Source organism: Choristoneura fumiferana, chromosome 29 (genome assembly GCF_025370935.1).
Source record: "Choristoneura fumiferana chromosome 29, NRCan_CFum_1, whole genome shotgun sequence".
Classification (NCBI taxonomy): Eukaryota; Metazoa; Arthropoda; class Insecta; order Lepidoptera; family Tortricidae; genus Choristoneura; species Choristoneura fumiferana.
The window spans coordinates 468,497-484,040 of NC_133500.1; the positions used below are offsets into that span (position 1 = coordinate 468,497).

Here is a 15,544-nt window from a genome sequence, read left to right on the forward strand (position 1 = left end):
CTGATTGAAAAAGTGCAAAGTGCCTTTTCGACTTTATTGGAGACCAAAGGCCTGGCTGGATCTCTTTCAACGAATTTCCATTGCTATTCGACGAGGATATCCTGCCAGCCTCAACAATGAACGTCTCTGAATCAGGAAAAGCAATATTTTGTAAAAGATGACGAGCAGTTGACGTTAACCTATTGTATCTTAGATTAATTAAACCAAGAAATAAAAAGACTCCAAAAACTAGGAAATTGTTTTTTTACTGATCAGTTTTGAAGGCGGTGCCTCAGCACGAGCCAGCAGGATTGGTTGTCGTCTTCTACTTACTACATTACTTAATACTATCTATTGGGCTTCTATCACTACGTTTTTTTTTTAAGTTTTCAGGTATATGTATTTAACTAGCTGGTGCCCGCGGCTTCGCCCCCGGTGTAGTTTTTTTTTTTTTTCTAAATATTCTTTTATAAGGACTTTCTCCTGATAATAGCAAACACAACAAAAAAAGAATTGGCGAGATCGATCCAGCCGTGACGTGGCCAAGGGAAATAGGGATTCATTTTTATTATATTAAAATATTTGAATAATTGCTTTAGCAGTTTGATTAAAAAAATACTACGAAATTATATACCGGCCTATATATCACAACGTTTATTTTAAAATTCCGTTATTTCTTTATATTCGTATTATATCTTGAATTATATATTTCGTTGGGTGGTAGACAAATTCTAACGACCTACTTAAATCATTACTGGTGAGAGATTTTTAAATTAGACAAAATTAGTAATAAAATAAACCATTTAAGTATGTATTTTTCGTGTATTGAGCAAAATATCGTGTCCCTATACAATATAAAGGAACTAACATCAAAAGCGAACTACATAATTCAAACTATCACTAACACATCGTAAAATAAAAAACGAAACAAATTTATTGCACATAAACTAAGATTGCTAGCTCTGGCCTTTTTCCGGGGAGTTACTCCTTTTGCTATCCGTGGGTGCTATTTCTTGTTCAACTGGTGCGGTTTGTGCTTTGTATTGTGTCTGAGGTTCCGCGAATGTATTTTCAGCAAATTGTGTAGGATCATACTCTTGTTGGTAAGTGCCATCTGTTGCATAGTTATCATACTGTCCTTCGGTATACTGTGCATTTGGATCCGTATATTGCTGCTGTGGATACTGTTCATAATTTTCGAATTGGCCTTCCTGATAATTCTGTTGATAATTAGGATCGTAACCTTCGTTTTGTAATTCCTGTCCTTCGTAATACGGCTCTGTTTTCTCTACATAATTCTGATCTGAATTTACGTATTCTTGCCCTGTATGTTCATATTCTTGATTATGTGCCACTGGTTCTTCTACAGCTTCATGTTCGTAAGCCTCTTGACTACGTTGCACGGGTCCTATCTCTACGTATTCCTCATTTTCAACACGTGCATCACCAACAATTTCATCGTGTTCCATTACAATGTCATCAACTTGAGGTATAACATCATGTCTAGCTTCAACGGTTGGTTCTACAGGGTCTGGATGTTTGAGTGATGTCCTTGAGGCTTGTTTGCTTAGTCTTCTTTGGTCTCTGAGCTCTGGCTGGTTGGTGTGTCCGGGGGAGTCAGCTCCGGGATGGTCTGGTCTGCCACCGGCTGCTGTTGGTACATTTCGGTCTGCTGCGGGTAAGTGCGAGGCTGGTGCTGCAAATTTATTTATCTGTTTATTAAGTGTGCTATGTGGCTACGTGGGATTTAGTTAGCTGAGGTTAGAGGTATTAATGACTATCCCGATGCCTACTTGTTATTGAATTGATATGAAATTTTCTAAATAAATTAATAATAAACATTACGTCACTTAAGTATATAAGATACGTTTTATCGATGAAAAAGTACGTGATATAAAATTACCTCCTTTGATTTTTACCCTACCTCGGTACATGATTAAATTGGGGTTCATCATCATCATACCAACCTGTATACGTCCCACTGCTGGGCACAGGCCTCCTCTCAGAACAAGAGGGCTTGGGCCATAGTTCCCACGCGGGCCCAGTGCGGGTTGGGAACTTCACACACACCATTGAATTGCTTCGCAGATTTGTGCAGGTTTCCTCACGATGTTTTCCTTCACCGCAAAGCTCGTGGTAAATTTCAAATGTAATTCCACACATGAATTTCGAAAAACTCAGAGAAATTGGGGTTACTCAGCATTAATTTTGGTTATTTTATCGGATCGGTCAATGATAAAAATAATGGTGACATTAATTTTCGTTATGTTTCGTTCGATTGATATTCTTTTATGTCTCAAGTGCTGGTTTTGCATTTGTCCTGTTCTAGACATTATTTTCTACAAGTAAATTACAAGATCTAAGTTTTTATGCAGTGTGATTTATTTAATGAATGATATTCGAAATTAATTATTATAATTATTAATTATGACGATAAAAACGGGAACTATCTATTAAAATTATATTGACTAACTACCAGAGTACGGAGCTTTGGAAAGCCTCTCACTGCAAACAGATGATTTAGTTGAAGTTGCATTGTTTGAGAAAAAACTATATCCGAAAGTGGATGCTATCTAACTGACAATAATGTTAGTGATGATGGCGATGGTTTTATTAAAAAGGGTAGTTATGAAGATATTGATGCAGTTTTTGAAAACGATGACGCTTACCTTGACGTGCGCTAGGCGGTGCGGACTGCAGCGAGCGCCCCAGACTGTCTACTTGACGCTGCAGAGTTGCCAGTTCCGTCCTGAATCAGAACTCGTGATGCACACAACACACTAGTGCAAAACTCTACTAATTCAAAAGGGGGTTTACGAAAAATAGAATATTCAAAAGACTTTTCAAATGAATATTTAGATAGGTATTAATATTGATCTTTTAATGAATTCAAGAACGAATTAGGCAAAATATTTTTTATAGATCAATTAATAATTAACTAGTTAGTCTGATTTCGAATATCAGAATATTGATGTTCTAAAATTAGCTTCTAATTATATTATTTCGTCATTTGACCTCTGTTCGTGTAAAAAAAGTTTATTTTAATTTAAAATTTTCAGAGATATTTGCAAAACAGTATGCCTACATTTTATCAACAAACAATTTAATGTATTCTAAGTAATCATGCATGTCACTACCACGCACAACCTCTGCACATAACTCTACATTGGCAACAACACCATTATCTACAGACACAAAATCAATCTCCAAGCCTACCTTCTCGGGATCATCGTCAGAATCAATTCTATCGATTGATAAATCGCTAAAGTCCTTGCTTAGTAAATCTTCTTTCTCATAATCTCGTCTAAGTCTACTCTTATATGGTGTCGAAGTATAATAAGTGCGATCTAGGTCATAAGAGCTATTGGGGTAGCCACTGAGTGGTGTGTAGCTTCGTGCGATGGCAGTGGTGCAATATTTTTTATGGGAACACCACAAATTTCGCAGTTTTCGCATAAGCTCTGCGTTCCTGCAAAGCAAGTGTGTTTTTTCCGCTCTGAAAAATGAAGGATGGTGAAAACTATGAAACCAAATGAGCTGGTTCTAATTACATATAAGCATACCTACCTATCAATAAATAGTCCAGCTCAGAAAGATCGAAAATAAAAATGCAAAAAGTACAGTAAAAACTAAACGAATATTTGCATTTTTAATTGCATTTTATTAAATATTATCATTACCCATTAAATATTCTAGAAACAATTTCAAATAGTTACAACATTGGACAACTAGTCTAAGAAATAATTTTAACAGTTGAAATAGGTTAAAAGTTCTAAAATTACACACATATAATTCATTAGGACAAACGCATAAACAACAAACGTCACAACGTCGTTGGGAACAGCCAGTCAGTCAGTTCTGGTTTTTCTGTGCATCCATGTCTCAATTTGTATTTTCGATATGGTTTCATGGGATACCCGTAAAAGTAACAAATTTGGAGTTGAAATAAAAAATAAAAAAGACTCCAAAAAATCAATCATAAAACTTTTTAAATTCTAATATTTTGATAACTATCTTAAGCATCTAAAATTGCACAAACCCTACTAATATCTTTCGCGTTTACATTCAGTCGCGGATAGTATACGTGTTTATTTCCGAAATACTTTAATTTTCCTAATTCACTTCTAACTGGTCATCATCGTTTTCTGATTTTACCGTTTCCTCAATCTGTGGTGTTGTTCGTTCGTTTTCAATATTACCCTCCGGTTCTTTATCCACTTGTTCCATCTCACTTTTTGTTGATTCTGGTATTTCGTTTAGAGCTATGGACTCTTCTTTCACTTCTTCACGTAAATCTGGCGAAACAGGTGCAGTATCGACTTTGCCAGCTTCGCTAACTATCTCGGCAGTATCTTCCTTCTTATCGTGTAAATCTGACGGACTAGGTGCAGCATCGACTTGGTTTGTATCAGATACTATTCCAGAAAATTCTTGTTTGTCTTCAGCTTTAAGCTCACTATCGCTACTTTCTACTTTACTTTCAAGTATTTCTTCGGTCTCCTTTAAAACTTGAATATCACCGTCAGTGACTTCCATGCTGAAAGTATTTTTAACACCTTTGGCATCAGGCTCTATTTCTTCAACAACTGCTTCCCGTTTTTTCTTATCTTTTTTTCTTGGCTTAGGTATTAATTTGACGCTGATATCAACTTTGATTGGCTCCTTTTTCTCTCGTAAAAAGGGTTGTTGAATCATAAGCGGCAAGTTGTATATCTTTTCCCCTCTCTCGTTTTCGAGATCCTGATTGGTCGTTAACGGGCCTATGGTGATCGGCGCGTAATTATTCGACGAATCGGACTCTTTTCCTGAGCGGCGCTTGGAACGGCGACTCACGATAGGTTGGTCGCGGGAGCTTGAGCGGTCGCGCTGTGTTCTGATTGGTTCGTCTGCACGGCTGCGACACTGCGCTCTGCCTGCCACCAATAAAAACACAGCACGACGTTAGAAACATTTCAAATTTAATGGGTAATGATAATGTGAGAAATTTTAAAGTGCATTGAATTCAGAACCAATCCAAACTGAAAAGCAGATCATAAACAAATAATTACTCGTTTACACCTAACCTTCTCTAATGATCTGTAATTAAACCGTCACGACTGGCCATAACTAGATAGAATAGACGCACGACCGGGTGGCGTGCTGAGCAATTTGTTTACTCATTGCTCGGCGATGCGCTTACCGTCCTGTGGAACTGACATCACACGCAATGTATTGGAAATGTGCCGTATTCTTTACTGTCATTTTGTCAGTTCGCATACTTTTCAAAAATGACAAGAGGCTCTATCAGTTTGGATCAGCCAAAATGTTTAAATTTAAAGTGATACTCGTATGCATGCATTTAGATTTTAAAATAGGTCGTACTTGTGCCTACGGTTTGCGTCGTCTAGCTTGTCAGTGAGCGAACGACATTCTCCGGTGAGTTTCTCCATCAGACTGTTTTGTGAATGAATCATGGACTCCAACTCGGCTACCGTTTTAGCTGTGGGACCAAATGTTCCAACTTAACTTTGAAATTTATTTTACAAAGGTGCCAGCGCAAACTATCATAGTGTCAAATAGAACTTTGTCGTTTCAGGTGTGACTAAAGAAATAGCTGTACAGGGGGAAGAACATGAATTTGGTTTTATAGAACAATCTGATGAATAAACTATTGAAGTCAAGCCCTTTCATGATACAATAAACATGCATAAAGATGAAAGGGTAAAATATGAATGTTTTGAAGTTATGGAAAAAAGAATTGAAATGCCAGATCAGGTTAATTTCAAAACATCAATAGTTTACCCATTAGCTGAATACCCAACGGTACAAGGAAAAGATTTGGAAAAGGCAGAAGAGCCCAATGATAGAGTAACTTACCATGCTTATTCTCTATGGATTCCAGCATGGAAGACATCTCTTTCTCTTTATTGTTTTTCTCAGGAGAGTTCGGAGTGAGGCTCTTCATATTTAACTGTGAAATTAAGAGTTTGTATTATGTTAAGAATGAAGTTGTCAAGGTAATGTTAGTTGGATAATATTCGTTACACACCACTAGATTAAAATAAACGACAAATTACCAAAAAAAACAAACTAAACTTGGCTTATATTTAACCAAAATTACGTATTAGATGAGTATAATCAGTTTCGCTGATTTTTTTACCCTGCAGTTGTTCCATCTATTGTTCATTACTAGCATCTATTGAAACTAGAAGCGTAACTTTACTTATTGAACGTCTCACGAACGTCTGTATTTGTGTGATGTTATGAGCTTATGTTTGTTTTTGACACATATGTTACAGAAACTTGACGTTTGATAATCCTTAGGAACAATGTCTCCTATACCTCTTACAAAGTGCAAAATTCGAACTTCATAATCTTGCCATCCCGCTGTCGCTTATATTATTTAATACGACACGAACTTCGTTTTTCGAATTTTATAGAAGCCCCCCTGCGTCTACTTTATTTAAGAGTTTACAAGTGTACCTCCTTCTCTAGAGTAGCGATCTGCTCGGTAAGGCGCAGGTTTTCCCGGCGGGAGTGCACCAGGTCAGCGTCAGCGCGGTCCAGACGCTGACGCAGCGATTGGATCTGGAATATTATTGTAAATTAAAAAAGGTAAAGCCATAAAGGCTGACTCATCAAAGCCCGGCTCATACTTTGGCCATAGCAAGCTGAAATTTAGCATATTAATGATGTCGACAAGATATAAGGAAGTAAGTATAGATGGCTCATGTCGTTCTGAACTCGAAACAAAATATCGGTTTACTTTTTCTTTCTCATTTGAATCTTCAGGAAAATGTAGAAAATCGCCGAGTCCCGAGCGTCATTAACATTCTGGCTGTACTGTATGTACTCGATATGTTTGAAAAGTTTAGTTGATCTTATGTTGTTCAACTTACAGAAGCTAGCAATAAGGCTTTTGACTTTATTGTTAGCCTTATTGTTTGTTGTTTGTGTATTGTTTTTAATAATAATCACGCAGGTTATAAGAAAGATAATTGTGGTATTTGTGGTTATGATTGCATAGATTGTTATGATGGTGATATCGTTAATGATGAAGATGGCGATGTAAAAAAAAATGTTTAATGATAATAATGATGCTGAATATTACCTCTGAATTAAGGCGATTAGCCTCATGCTTGGCTTGACGCTGATGCCGCTCGATGGTGAGACGCGCACTCGCCAGCTCTTCTTCCTGAGAAGCTTTTTCAGCATGCCCTTGGTTCAAGTCTGCTTGTAGCGATGCTGTCCAAACAAAATCCCTATTTATTCAACATTCCCAAGAAACTTATATAACCAAATCTTATATAAGCAAGAAATCAGAGTAGTTTGATTTTATTCGGCTTTGCTTCCTGCAGCTTCTCGAAAAAGCTTTTCTGATAAGGATTTGAGCTCTGGACGTCCTGAAGTATCTTTTAGTAGGAGATGGAAACTTATTTCGATAAACGCAATAAATAATTTTAATTACGATAAATCTGGAGAATCTTTTGTTTTTAATTTGAGTTTAGAGGCCAGATACAATCAATTGATCCACTGGTCTATTCGTTGACGTATTATGTTGACGACATTATGATTGGCAGTTTTCATATGTAAGTATTTTGTGCTTGATTTACTTAATGGGATAATTAGTTACTACTTAACTCATTTAACATTTTCGTTTGACAGTCGATAATATTCACCTACTAGCTGGCACACCACCGATGGCGTTAATAGCAGTCATGCTCGGATTACGTTTTAAAGTGACAAATACCAAAAAGAATAGAATAACTATGTACTCAGGTTTCTATAGTCCCAGCGTTCATCAATAGTCCAAACGGACTTTTTAACATTTCGAAAATTACGGAAGTGCTAAAGTCATCTAGGAGGTTCATCGCAGCCTAATCCAATAGAAAATGCACGATGAACCTTACGAGGTTTGAACTATTGATGACGGCTTGGGACTATAGAAACCTGAGTACTCCATTGTGTCTAATATTGTTGTCGGTGACAAAAAAATAAAGTGTCCAATGCACTTCTTTAATTTTAATTGCAGTGTCTCAAATATACCTATCTTGCTCTTCAGTTCCATCTTCAGCTCCTCGATGGCCGAATTCTTCATGGACAATTCGCGCTTGAGGTCATTTTCCTCGCGCCGCTGTCGTTCCAGGTCCAACTGAGGGATAGACATTTTTATCATCATCATCATCAGACGGAAGACGTCCACTGCTGAACAAAGGCCTCCCCCTTAGAACGCTGTACGCGTTCATTGGAACTCTCACGATGTCGTCAGTTCACCACATGGGAGGCGCTTCACGCTTCGTCTATACGCTTCGTTTGGAAAGATATTTAAATCATCTTATTTTATTTATCCTCTTGGATCCCTGCCTGCATCCTTTCTAAAGAATTAAAAGACACGTTAAGTCCTGACACCCACGTTAAGTACTCACATCGTGATAAATAAATTTAGCTTAAATATAGAACTAAATTTTGCTTTTAAATATAACACAAACGACAGAAGGTTCAGGCAGGACTCTTGGTTAAATTATTTATATAAAAGTACATTCGGTTCTTATGGAAGCGTATTTTATTTTGTTTGGGTTCAGGAGGCTATACCGATAAAATATTCAACCACATGGCCTAATTAGCGCTGCCTCGCTCCGCTCCAATGGACAGGCAGCCTTACCCTAGGACTGACCTGCAGTTTCTGCACGCTATCATACTGCGCGGCCAGCTCGTGTTGCAGCGAATCGCAGTGTGCGTTGTATCGCTGCTCGGCGGCGCTTCGCTCCTGTATGGCGCGACGGGAGCCCTCGCCTACCAGCTCGCGTATTTTTGCGCGCTCCGACGCCAAGTCCTCCTACAATTGATGAAGGTATTATCACTCTGGTCAACTAAGTTGCTAGCCTGTACGTTTCCTTCCGCACTTCCTGTCACGAACAGTGAAATCGAGGAAACAACTTCCGTCAGCCAGCATTGTTTCTAGACAAATATGACATCGGGGCTTTCAAGGTAAGGGCTTGAGTAAACTTTCTTTAAAAGCGGGCAAAAGACCAATGTCTCTCCTTGAGTTGTTACTACTCATGAACGGTGATGATCTTTTTCCATCAGATGATCCGCATGCTCATTTTCCTCCCTTTCGTAATAAAAAAAGGCTATAGACTATTTACTTATTCTTCCAGCAGGTTTAAGAAGAAATTGTCGTTTCGTCTCAAGCGTCCTATTTATCATAGACCTATCCCCTTCTGTGATTGATGGTTTCCAGTAAAATTCTCTTTGTCCATGTTTTGTTTTTCTCAGACATTTGTTTAAAATGTACACTGGGCCTTAGGAGATTAAAGCATAATACTAAGCCATCAATCGGGTGGCGCTAATCTCAACCGATAACACAAAATATTCCTACCTTAAGTCTACGGACTTCGTTCTCCAAGCTATTCCTCTCCTCTCTTAGCTGCTGCTCGATGACATCTCCACGCTTGTAGCGTCCTTCCAAATCTCCATCCTTCTGCTCTAAACTATTCTTCAGCTTGGATATCTGAGACTCCAACGAAGATTTGTCTCTGCCACGAAGGAGGTTACAGGAAAAAAGAATCAATTTCAGAAATACGAAAAAACTTTAACGCGGTTGGCGTACATTAATGATGATATTTAATTAAATCGATTGGATGGTATACCTTTGCAAGTTGTCGATCTGTCGCTTGAAGCCATCAAGGCAGGTTGAATCAACGAGCCCAGAGGCCAACTTGCGTTTGTTCTCATTGTTTTCTTCCTGTAAAGAAAGCATATTAAAAAAACCGGCCAAGAGCGAATCGGACACACCCAAGATAGGGTTCCATAGCCATTACGAAAAAATCAAGTAATATTTTTCTAAGAATTTCATATTTCGTACAGAATTTTCCAAGCTTAGGTATATTTAATACTTAAGGCTGCTATTTATACTCTAATAATTCTCAATCAAACTTAGCCGTTACAGTTTTCCTTAAAAAACAAGGTTTGCAAACGATTGTTTTCATTGCAGCAATTTAGTAAATGAAGAAAGTAGATTTCAGTAAGTAAGAATCATCATTTTATATTATGTAGTCATAACCGTCGTTTGGCTCATCCTGAAATATATTTAGTAGGGACTAGAGAACCACATACGCCTTCCATAAATTTTGGCATTTTTTTTGTGATATCATGATGACAGAAAGCATGTAAATGTTAAAATTTCCATGCATAATCACAATTATTTATGGCATCGAAAACAATGCAAATATGTTAGTATATTCATTTCTTGATCTTCATTCTTTATATGCATGCAGTTTTACCTGAATCTTCTTTAGGTCGATATTAGCCTGAGTCAACTGCGCCTCGAGCTCGGCTATGCGTGACTCGAAGACTATATTAGGCCCTTCAAGCCTAGGACCCCGAACTCTGGCCTTGCGTGTCTTGGTTACAGTGGCCTGAAAATGGTACTCATTTGGTAAATTTATGAGCCTTACTTGGAAGGGCTTCCAAACTTTGGTGGATATTTTATGCTCTCGTGCATAAAGTTTGTTAGAGTTGTTATTGACTTTGTCATGTTGACCTACTTCTGGTTTTCATTTAACTTGAATCTTTATTTTATTATCATAATCTGATCTTCTATGGGATCAGTTTTATGCTTCATAGTTATATGTTGCTTTTTTACTCTTCCAGATCGTATTGATTTAATGTAAATGTAAACAAAACCTTTGAAACAAGTTTAAATATATGTACCTCTGTCAATAATAAATAGCTTCAATAAGGTCTGTAAGCTAATTATCCTTTTTCAGTAGAAGCAGAGCAGAGAACGTCATGTGCTCAAATAAACTCATCATTATCAATACCTAACTCATCTACTCCTGAACGAGGGCGTCTCTTAGAATGCCACAATAAATGTTAACTTGCCACCGGTTGTCTGCCACTCTAGCGATATCGTCGATCCACCTAGTGGGATGCAAATAATGATAAAGACAAGAATTTACCTTATGGTCGCTGTCCAGGCCGGTACTGTCTCCAACATCGTCAAGATCATCGGTTTCCGACCCATGAGAATGAAACATCCGCGAGATTAACTTGTTCTTCTGAGCTTCGTGGAGATGTTCATTTTCTGAGATAACCTCCTTGACCTTTCCAAGGAGGTTGTTGAGCTCGTCCTAAAAAGTAATAACATTCTTTTCATAAGGTATGTCGCAAATACTGCAAATGTCGGTAAATTTCTTGACCATTGGCGACTTATGTCTATGTCGTCTAGTGTTTGGACGCTCTTGATAGCATTCACCGTCATTTTCTACGCACATTCTTATCCTAAGCTGTTTACCTAAGAGAAAAAAGTGGTGAAAACCGTTGTGATTGCAAGTGCGTTTGATAATATTTTTGGCCTCTGGTAAAGTTAAATTTACGCATTTACTTTACTGAGAGACGTTAAATTCACTTCTGTGCATTGTGTGTTATGGCGATTTTCCACCGGCGAGGCAAGACGAGACGAGGCGAGACGAGAATTGAAATTTGGATGCATTCTCGCGCGCCCGCCGCGAGCCGCCGCGGGCCGCCGCGGGCGCTGCCATACAATTCTCGTCTCGCCTCGTCTCGTCTCGCTTCGCCGGTGGAAACCACCTTTACCTATTGAAAATTAAATCATTTATGAAGATTAGGATTTTTTTATTATTATCTTAATGATGGTGATACCGGTGCGAATGTATTTCTATTTCCGCATTATCTATCCTGCATGTCTACTTCAAGTAGGTACTTACTTAAAGCATTTTTTTTTGTATCGTTTAAATAATTGATTAATTAAGATGTTATTTTGCGAAGGAGCATATCAAGGAACTACTTACAGAATGGTTGTAAGTATAAGTAGGTTACTAGCGCAAGAGCAAATGCCTTTATTCATAGCAGTTTAAGTTGTATTGTGATATACCCTGCAATATTGGCTCTCCCGTTCCAACTGTTCTATGTACTCCTCCTGCTTCTGAATGAAGTGGACCACATCAGGGTTGGTGCCGCCGGTCAGGTCCGCGGGCGCCGTGGTGGGGGGCGGCACTGGAACTAAACAGATTAGACTGATCCAAGGGTGGTTCCAGGGAGGGATTGTGGGGTCACGACGCCCCCCCCCCCCGGGCTCTGAGCTGGGTGAAGGACAACAGTACTCGTAGATATTTTTTTATTAATAAAATCTTTCTGGTTACAAATGAGGACAATCAAGTTTGTATTTCATTAATGTTATTTTATAGGTACGATAAAGAAGTTTCAATGTTTTATTTGCGAAAAAGTAACTAGAATTTGGCCATGTGATCCCCCACTCCTGGCTATAATGAATCCGACCTTGGACTGATCATTGAATCAGTGGTGTAGCCAGATAACTCAGGTCAGGACGCCTGACCAAAAAGAAACTAGGGGTACCAAATATTTTCGTTTTATTCAGTAACACAAAATATGTTTTATCGCACTTGCTCGTAAGCAGTGTCGTATGATGCGGGCTAACTTGGTTGCAACCCCCTAAATAAAACCCAAAGTAAAACACAAGGACCTTTTTTGCGGATTACGCTTAGAACGTAATTTTTCGATTTGTATAAGTAGTAAGTACCTACATTAGGTGCCTACAAATTAGTTCCCTACTCCACGAGCCGCTCCAATAGGCTAGTCGGCGTTAGTAACTTTTCGGAGTCGATAAGCTTTCTAAATAGCCGATAAGAGATTCGGATCTAAATGAATTGACTCTTTTGAATCTTCAGAATCGGTTTTACCCATTGGATCAGCTGCGCGCCGCAGTCTAGCGCCCAGTCTAGTCTACCCTGGTACGACCTCCGATCCTCGTACGTATTGACCCCATGCAAGCCTATGTCCGGAAGACGAAGCGTTAGCGGGCCTCCCACTGTGTGGACTGACGACGGCATCGTGGGACTTGCGGGTAGCCGTGTAACGAGGTGTGGTACAACTCGTTTCTTCCTAACTCTTTGGACTGTCTGGTTTAGCACACATTCTAAAAAATAACATTTAAATTCAAATTACCTTTTCTAAATTTCACACCTGTTCGATTTACGTCAAGGTATCCAAGCCAAGGGTCAGAGCCTCCGAGCTGAACAGATCCTATAAATTTCCTTAAACTCCTTAACTAGCTCATTATTTACTACTCATATACTAAGGTAGGTTTATTTCCTTCTACAGTAGTTCCAATAGTTGTGCAGTGTGTTAGTGAAGTTCCTAAAGTTCCTAAGCTTGTTACTGCTGGACTTCAGTATTATTGAATTGTATAAAATAAAGAACTGGGCACGGAAACGTGCACTTTATAGTTTTTCTTAAATAAATATTACTGGTCTGCCTTCTCCTGCCTCTTCTTCATTCCACCACCAACTCCCCCGGTCACTACTCCGTGACAACAGGTGGATGCAAGCGGCGAGTTGTCGTTCATTGTGGCGTTCCAGGGGGAGGCCTTTGTTCAGCAGTGGACGTCTTCCGGCTGATGATGATGATGCCTATTGTCTACTACACACCTGTATTGATATGTGGCGAGCTGTAGTTGTTCAGACTGTCAGCATACAGCGAAGCGTATTTGGCGGTGAGGCGTGGCCGCGGCTTGTCCAGGTACTTCTTGTCCAAGTCCTGGTCGGACTCGTCCAGGTTCTTGATGGACGGAGAGCCGCCGTAACTGCGGATCTGTATGTGAGAATAATAATTATCTATAAGGTTATTTTAGAGTACCTATTGATTTCGAATTGAAAGTAAGTATCCCTAACTTAAGCACCAAAGGTTTTTTCCTTAAAGTTTCTTTGCCTGAAAACTTAGAAACAGGAATACAATGTATTTAGACCTAGAACTACCGGAACAATTAACGTTCCTGCACTTGGATTAAAGGTGTCGAGCATTTAACAATTAACTACTGTAACTTAGATTAGTTACAAACCCTGACCTACCAAAAAGCAAGTAATAGACATGAAAAAAATTAACTGACTCCAAAAAACCACAAAGAAAACAAAAAAAAGCAAATAATAGCTAAACACCGTATGCTACCCGCTATGCACCGTATGCTGCTGTATTCAGTTACGTGGGTGGGGTGCACACTCACCGGGGTTCAGCTGAAAACCAGCGCTGCAGCTCTGGTTACAGGGCTACGGCCCATGCTGAGCTGAGTCCTTTTGGCATCACACTACAGCACAACGTCTCTAATTTTTCTCTCTTCTTCTATTTATGTTTTTACTGTGTTTATGTTGTGATGTAGTGTCTTTTTTATGTCAATAAATGTGAGTTTTAGTTTGATCAGTTTGAATTTGGTACCAAGCACAATATGACCAAGGCTTACTCCTGTTAGCTCGTTCTAAGGCATTGACTTCAAACAGATCTAGCAGGTAGCGTACGGTGTTACCTATTTTTTAATTTAACCTTATAAATAGGCTCAGAAACACTAGCATAGAAAGTGACGGACTAGTTCAGGCATTAAGCATACTAAAAATAGAGAAATGATGATTCCGATATTAGGTACTTTTAATTTTACAAATTTTATTGAAAAAAAAGAGTTGTCTGAGTAATTAATTATTGAATTATAATTAAAATTTCACTTACGCTAGGCACATAGTTTCCAGATAGAAAGTATCTCAATTTAGACACAGCCTCCTTGTAAGCGAGCTCAGTGTAATCGGGCACTCTCTTCAATCCATAATCCAGCTTGGGCCTTCTGTACGAAAAATACGGATAACTCATTGCTAACAACAAAACATTTCAAATCTTAACACTTAATTCCTAAAGTAGAACAAACTCATTTTTAAAAAGAAAAGAATAAAATAATTTTGAAATTGGAACGCGTAGGGTTGCGCATTGCGCCAGGATTTTGTGTGCAATGGTTTTTGGTTTCGGATTTGGTATTGATTACACGGCACCATGGTAACGGTTGTTACGGTAAACAAGGTATTAGATACCAGTACCTGTAGTGGAATGGATGAATTAATTATCGTACGATGGTTTTGGCGTTACTAATTAAGGCTTTAAGTGGTTTGACACTAAAAGATAAGTTAGGTATCTCGTAGGCTTATATATGTAGAGCCGATATTTTGTCACTAGTTTTTTGAAGGTATTATGGTATATTGGTTTATTTATTGGTTTGAACGTTAGCTAAAAACATTTTTACATGCATATTATGTTTATATTAATTTCCTTGTACCTAACATATATTTTTTTAGATAAAACAAGAAATAAATAAGATACCTATTTAAATATTTAACTGAATTTATTTCAGTGACTCCAAAAAAACTTTCATTCACAAAAAGTTACTTGCCTAACTTTATTTCGCCTTAGTTTTCCGTTGATTTCCTTGTCAGAACCGACACTTGAGCCGCTCTTAGCTCTATACGCAGTCATCTTGGGTTTCGTCAAATAACTTGTAGAACCCATCACTGCTAATTACGTACAACTGTACTTCAATTGAAACAGAATTAAAAAAATATTGAAAGTTTGAATTTGATCCGTATATTCACACAGATTTAAATAATTAATTTTTAATTTATGCAATCTCAATGACACTTTTTATGAGCCCGCGAAATTACGAATAAGCTTTGATTTCAAATTTAGAATGCATCTCGAACACGCGTCGTCGACGCGCTGCCGTAGAAAAAGGAAT

The 15,544-nt window shown here is 38.3% G+C and overlaps 1 protein-coding gene across 4 annotated transcripts; it reads right to left on the reverse strand.

Annotated features, from left to right (window-relative positions):
- Positions 1–781: 781 nt before the first annotated feature.
- Positions 782–15,544, reverse strand: LOC141444186 (serologically defined colon cancer antigen 8 homolog). 4 transcript variants are annotated; one of them, XM_074109655.1, is made up of 17 exons: positions 15,203–15,543; positions 14,494–14,605; positions 13,428–13,590; positions 11,855–11,982; positions 10,920–11,090; positions 10,242–10,376; positions 9,609–9,703; positions 9,338–9,494; positions 8,633–8,794; positions 8,005–8,110; positions 7,070–7,203; positions 6,442–6,546; positions 5,836–5,929; positions 5,341–5,458; positions 3,196–3,475; positions 2,649–2,728; positions 1,586–1,675 (listed from the first exon to the last, which is right to left on the reverse strand). In XM_074109655.1, the coding sequence occupies exons 1-16, from the start codon at positions 15,316–15,318 to the stop codon at positions 2,660–2,662; spliced, it is 2,145 nt and encodes a 714-aa protein (XP_073965756.1). In that variant the 5' UTR covers positions 15,319–15,543; the 3' UTR covers positions 1,586–1,675; positions 2,649–2,659. The 4 variants fall into 4 exon arrangements, with proteins under 4 accessions (XP_073965752.1, XP_073965754.1, XP_073965756.1 ...); XM_074109651.1 differs by lacking the exon at positions 3,196–3,475 and having other exon boundaries at positions 782–1,675; positions 15,203–15,542; XM_074109653.1 differs by lacking the exons at positions 2,649–2,728; positions 3,196–3,475; positions 5,341–5,458 and having other exon boundaries at positions 782–1,675; positions 15,203–15,542.

Excerpts from the sequence above, each read along its gene's own strand:
- LOC141444186 (XM_074109651.1), bottom strand. The coding sequence starts at position 15,318 with ATGGGTTCTACAAGTTATTTGACGAAACCCAAGATGACTGCGTATAGA. Across the intron at positions 8,795-9,337 it reads ACGAAGTCCGTAGACTTAAG|GAGGACTTGGCGTCGGAGCG; the intron begins GTAGGAATATTT and ends CATCAATTGTAG. Across the intron at positions 1,676-2,648 it reads ACCGCCTAGCGCACGTCAAG|CACCAGCCTCGCACTTACCC; the intron begins GTAAGCGTCATC and ends ATAAATTTGCAG.